The sequence below is a fragment of the Ursus maritimus genome, unplaced genomic scaffold, assembly GCF_017311325.1.
Source record: "Ursus maritimus isolate PB19 unplaced genomic scaffold, ASM1731132v1 scaffold_23, whole genome shotgun sequence".
Classification (NCBI taxonomy): domain Eukaryota; kingdom Metazoa; phylum Chordata; class Mammalia; order Carnivora; family Ursidae; genus Ursus; species Ursus maritimus.
Window position 1 is genome coordinate 20,072,625 of NW_024424786.1, and position 6,000 is coordinate 20,078,624.

The 6,000-nt window shown below is 55.5% G+C and overlaps 1 protein-coding gene across 2 annotated transcripts in view; it reads left to right on the plus strand.

The window, feature by feature from the left end:
• The window catches only part of NAT10 (N-acetyltransferase 10), a 37,006-nt gene extending 31,260 nt beyond the window's left edge, over positions 1-5,746 (plus strand). For both annotated transcript variants that reach the window (XM_008686821.2, XM_040638938.1), the window contains 6 exons: positions 336-508; positions 1,006-1,125; positions 1,513-1,611; positions 1,978-2,051; positions 2,655-2,738; positions 4,920-5,746. In XM_008686821.2, the coding sequence (XP_008685043.1) occupies positions 336-508; positions 1,006-1,125; positions 1,513-1,611; positions 1,978-2,051; positions 2,655-2,738; positions 4,920-5,031 (662 nt within the window). In that variant the 3' untranslated portion in view covers positions 5,032-5,746. The remainder of the gene's footprint in view (positions 1-335; positions 509-1,005; positions 1,126-1,512; positions 1,612-1,977; positions 2,052-2,654; positions 2,739-4,919) is intronic.
• The last annotated feature ends 254 nt before the right edge of the window (positions 5,747-6,000 follow it).

Here is a 6,000-nt window from a genome sequence, read left to right on the forward strand (position 1 = left end):
AGGAGAAGCGGCCAAGTGGGGAGGGGGTGTTTCCTTGGTCTGATGTGTTGGCGTGGAACTCTGAGCAAGGGGTGCATGCCAGCCGCCCCCGCTCCCTGCATGGCCCGGAGCTGCCTCCCCCTTTGCAGGACGAAGGTCAGGGCTGCCCAGGGCCGTGTTATGTCCGTGGGCATGTGCTTTCAAGCAGCTCCTCTCCTGCTGTGGTTCGAGGCCCTGCGGAGGAGCGGCTGTTAGCGTGCCACCTGGGGACCATTGTGTGTGTGATCCGGGAATCCCCGTCAGACCTGCGACGATGTCTGGCTGCCCTGACCTGTCTGGCTCTGTTGCATGTACAGCGCTTAGCCGGGAGGAACTGGAAGCCCTCTTTCTCTCCTATGACCTGAAGAGGCTGGAGATGTACTCACGGAACATGGTGGACTATCACCTCATCATGGACCTGATCCCGGCCATCTCCCGGATGTATTTCCTCAACCAGCTGGGGGACCTGTCCCTGTCCGCTGCCCAGTCAGTAGGTTTTCTGCGGCTTGTGTGCTGGGTGTCGGCTGGGAGGCTTGGATGCAATTTTGTGTGTTTAATTCCTTGTGGTTCTGATAGGTGGGTAGTGTTCTCCCCATTTGACATGTAGGGAGCCTTGGACTCTGAAGTCGGTCATGTGACCGGCCGTACAGTTAGTGCGTGGAAGAGCTGCGGTGTGAACGCACCCCCTTCCCACCCCAGCACATTGCCTTGATCCTCGCTCTAACTTCGCAGAGGTCGGGGCACCCTGAACTTCTCATGCAGCTGTGAAGCTGCTCTCGTCAGGATAATCCGTCCGCGGAGTTCAGGAAGGGGGAGCATTTCTTGGTGGTTTCAGTAACGGGATGAAAGAGAAGGTGCCAAATAGACCGTGCTGGTCCACACTTTGTACCAGAGAGCTGGGGTCAGAAGAGCACCTGGATCTTGGTGCCATTTTCACGGGCAGGGGCCTGTTCTCGTGGCCACTTCAGCGGATATTCCATCCTCCAGGCTCTTCTCTTGGGAATTGGCCTACAGCATAAGTCTGTGGACCAGCTGGAAAAGGAGATCGAGCTGCCCGCGGGCCAGTTGATGGGACTTTTCAACCGGATTATCCGCAAAGTTGTGAAGGTAATACCAGCCGAGGGCACGGTTTCGGTCAGTTTCAAATAGTTTAACAGACTCACTCCCTGCCTCAAGATAAATAGGTGTTCATATTTGGCCATATTTGTTGCAGGTCTTCTCTCTCTCCTCTCTCTGTCTCTCTCTCTCTCACACACACACACACACACACACACACACACCCCAGGGGGCGGGCTTCAGCTGTGTCTGATGCTCCGTGCTTTCTCGCAGAGGCAGCACTGGTAGGAATTTGCCACCTTTCTAGTCTGTGTTCTTGTCCTCTTATGGTGACTGAGTGCACTCGGTGCTACGTGAAGTGGGTGCCGAGTGGCTCAGGGGCGAGGGGCTGGGTCTCTGCTGCGGCCTCATCTTCTGCTCCCGGCTGTTGTCTTGCAGCTGTTCAGTGAGGTGCAGGAACGGGCCATAGAGGAGCAGATGGTGGCCGTGAAGGACGTGGTTATGGAGCCCACCCTGAAGACCCTCAGCGATGACCTGGTACGCTCCCGCTGAAGGCCTGGCACCACCGGCTGTGCACCCTTTCCCCTGGAGGAGGGGTGCTCTGCCCCGACCCCCACCACCAGTGCTGGCGGTGGTGGCGCTGTGTAGGGGGATGCAGTGCCAGCTCCCCGCGTCTCCGTGCCTGGGGGCGCTCCAGCTCTCCCTCCTGATGTGTGAGGCCGCAGCTGCTGACGGCTTCTTGTTTGTCCTTTTGGACTTTTCCAAATGCACATTTTCTGTTCCCGTCTGGTCAGAGCTGCCTCTGCTGGCGGGGGTGTGTGCTGGTCCTGGCGATACTCTGCCCCCTGTGCTTCGCCCTCTGCTGGCCTCTGACCGACTCTGTCTCCGGGGCTTTGATCGCAGGATGAAGCAGCGAAGGAATTCCAGGAGAAACACAGGAAAGACGTGGGGAAGCTGAAGAACATGGACCTCTCTCAGTAAGGCCCCTGCGTGGCTTGTGGGCAACACCAGCTCCACTTTGGCTCTCAGGACCCTCAGGACTGCGATCCTCTTCCGAGCCCCTTCCAGGCGCCCTGGCAGCTCTTGCGCAGCAGGCTTCTAGAAGCCCTCTCAGCTGAAAGCTTCCTCCGTCCCTGTTGGCAGAATTTGGGAGGATTTTCCCTCCGGTCCCTCAGGGAAGGGGCGTGCTGATTGATAAGCATCCACTCTATGGCCACTTTGTGTTTGGCTCTTCCCTGTGAATTTGTCTGAAGAAAGGATTCCACTGCCTCCAGCAGCAAAACCCCTGCTCTGGAAGCCTCTGTGTGCTAGGACTCAGTCCCCTTCCAGCCCCAGCTGTAGGGGTGCTCGGGCAGGAGGCCGACAGGAGGCTCCCCTGGCGGGCAGTGAGTGGGAGTTGCGCTCCTGGCAGGCCCGGCGGCCCCCTCGCTGCAGTGGGGCTCCATGTTGTGGAGCCCGGCTCTCCGGGCCGGCCCCGTAGTGCAGCGTTCCCCTTCCCCTGCGCCCGGGGCCCAGTCCACCTGATGAGAATGTCATCTGTCTTCTTTTAAGCAGGCTTTGAGATTTTTTCTTTTTTTAAGATATGTAATCCGTGGGGATGATGAAGAATGGAATGAAGTTTTGAACAAAGCGGGGCAGAATGCCTCCGTCGTCAGCCTGAAGAGGTGAGGGCGGGCCCCATGCGACCTCTGGCAGGAGGGGCTTTCTGGCTTTTGTGCTTCTCTGGTGGCTGTCACTAGGAAATCGGGCTTGAAGCAAAAGCTTTGAGGGACAAGTCCCTGCTCTTCCCTCGGAGGGTTGCTCCTGTGGTAGCCTGTCTCCTGCAGGTGACGCAGGGCCGTGGGGCTGCTCTGGGCTTCAGTGTGGTGCCTGTTCACCCTCAGAGCAACAGCGGGGGCTGTTTGATTACCAGCGCTGCTTTAAGGATGACATGACGAAGGCCGTGGGGTGTTCAGGAACTTCCGAGAAACGTCCAGCCAGTAGGAGGCGGAGCCAGGGTGGGGACCAGGTGTGTCCACCAAGAGGCCTGGGGTTTTACCTCTGCACCAAAGGTTCTCCAAGGCTCGGGGCGTAGAGTTCCTTAGCGTCATAAAGACTGAGAGCCCTTCAAGGGCTTTTGTTTATGTGGGTTGTATTTCTCGATATTTCCAATATGAGAAAGGAAAAACAAAAAATATTCATCTAAAATTAACAGTCATGGATCTGCTATTGATTTGTTTTAAAAAATACTTTTTTTCTTTTTTTTTTTTTTTGCCCACAAAAATCTTAGAGTGGCACTGTTTTATATTTTGCCAGTCGGTACTATGTGGCTTAATCGGAAGGCAGCTGGCTCATGTGGTTCTGCATTCAGTCTGGTGCCGCCACACACCTCGTAGCCTCTGGAAGACTGGCCAGCTGTGAGAGGACAGAGTGAAAGGCAAACGGTGTATTTATGTTGTTAGGAAAACAGTTTCTACCTTGGGGCCCACCTGGAAAGGTCTGGGGGATTCTTGGAGTCCCTGGACCCTGCTTTGAAACCATCCCCTCTGGCTGCTCTTCTGCAGAGGAGAGCATTTGTAGGTAATGGCTCCTCAGGCCAGAACCTTCCTCAGAGTTCCCTCGGGAAGAGAATGAGGTTTCTCCTGCCCTGGGCCTCTGGAGGCGAACTTCCACATCTGGTCTGGGGTTAACAGGGAGGGGAGTTCTTGGCATTGCCACAGGACAGGGTCCCTTAGAGGATGTATTTGGAAAGATAAGTCTTGTGACTCTGGCAACTGTAGATCCCAGAAATCGTGAAGTTGTCTTCTGCAGTCTCCGTAAGTTACTGTGGTATTTTGAAGGTTCCAGCACTGATGCCAGCCTTACTCCCCAGATGCTCTCAGATGTGGCACAAGAGCCCACTGTCAGTGTGTCCTGATGTGGCCCAGGGCCCATGATGGCTCCAGGTTTGAGTGCGGGGCTTTGACCGCAGCAAGAGGCCGGGGCAGTGTGATTGGTGTGGAGACGGCTGGTTCCTCGCCGCTCAGAGCTTGGCTTTGCCTGCCGTTTGCGTGGCTGTTCCTGCTGCTGAGCCTCCCGAACTCCCTGACCTGTGTGGTAGTTCCCCTGCTTGAGGGCTCTGAGTAAATGCTAACCTGGGAGGTAAAAACACTTCATTCACGGATGTTAGTGGTCTGGGGATGGAACTGTTGGTTCTCTCCTCCTAGGGAGGTGTTTGTTCCCAGGGCAAAATGCCGCTAGCAAGGATCTTCACCCTGTGAGGGGGAAGGAAGGTGGCGTCTGCTGAGGGACCCCAGTATGGAGCTGTGAGGCTCCCACTGGCCGGCCGAAATGTGTAACCTGAGTTACTGCTCCTTAGGGTTCCCTCTCATTTAGGAAAACTAAAATAAGGCCACGTCGCAGAGTATTATTAGGCTTTCCTGGGAGTCTCCTGCTTTGTGTTAGAGACTGTCCTCAGGGTCCTTGGGATAATATCTTTGCTTTCCAGGGTAATCCCGAGTTGTGAGCCGTGGGGGGGAATCCTCCTTGTGACGCCTTTTTCCTTGAGGTCTCAGGAGCGGGGAATGAACAGAACTCCAAAGAGAACTCTGGTTTCAGGCGTGGAGAGAGAGATTTGTTTCTCTGTCCGAGGAAGAGCCCGGTCGGGAGGAACTGGGTTGACACATCCCCCCGGCGCAGTGCCTGACGTGCGGATAGGCTTGCGGGAAACACCGGTGTTTAATTTAGTCATTGATGTTTCAGAAGGTGGAAACTCTTTCGGACAAAGCAAAGCGAGCCTAAAGCAGCCTGAAAGCTGGTACGGATCTGCGTATTTCATTTTTCTTTCTCTTTCTACTCATGATTTTTCTGTTTTCTTTTTTCCCCAGTGACAAGAAGAGGAAGCTGGAAGGCAAACAAGAACCCAGACAGAACAAAAAGTTGAAGAAAAACAGAGACATGAAGAACAAAAAAGATCTGAAACTGAAGCGGAAGAAATAGCGAGGAGGAGTGGGCGTGAGTGGCTGGCACGTAAGGAGAGCCCCTGATTTCCTGAGCTGCCTCTGGCTGGGCCAGGCGGCCGCCTGGATTGTTAAAAGCAACAAGGGCCTGGCCCCGGACGCCGGCCAGGAATTCAGTCTGCGGGCTGCGCTTGGCTTAAGGCAACGTCCCTTCCTTGCTGGACCACCTAGAACTCGATGGTTGGGCAACCTCTGGCATTGCCAAGGGCCTGTCTCCCCTCCCGCAGTCCAGGCCTTTTTCCCCTGTAAGTTCCTGTGTTGCTCCGGGCCCAGTTGTGTTAGCTCCTTGTCACACGTGCAGAAGCCACACTGACTCTTTGTCCCTTCTCAGGCATTAAACACACAGTTTTCTTGTGACACTCAGGAGGCTACTGGTGGAGCCCTGGGTGCCTCGTCGTGGCCTCGTCCAGACACCCTGAGGCGTAGAGCAGCAGGAGCTCTGCTCCAACCACGTGGCTGTGGCAGGTTGCTGTTCGGCGCCTTGGGCTTTGCTCTGCCGTAAACCGTGCCACTCCTGGCTCCGCAGGCTTGCTGCCCCGTGTCCCAGAAAAGCCTGAGCTCTTAAGATTATGACCTCGAGCCCCCCAAATTTGTTATTTCATTTATTTGGGAAAAAAATGTTGGGTAAGATCCTTTTGCTAGCAGGGGTGAGGGAGAGAGAGAGAATCTATTTTTAATAAATAACGCGCTAGAAAGACCAGCTGCCTCTGGGTGCTCATTGAGTCCATGCAGGTGGAAGTTGCCCCTTGCCCTGTTTCTTCTGGTGGATCTTGGCGGCCAGGTAGACTCTGGAAGTGTTGGGGCCAAGGCCAAGGAGAGGCAGTGGCCGGGGCTTACCAGCCCAGAAGCCTGTGGGAGAAGAGGCTGGCACCAACCGTGCTCGCTGTGGGCCTTTGGAGGGACAGGCTGTGGCACCTGGAAGCTGGCCAGCTGTGTCCCCCCCCCCCCC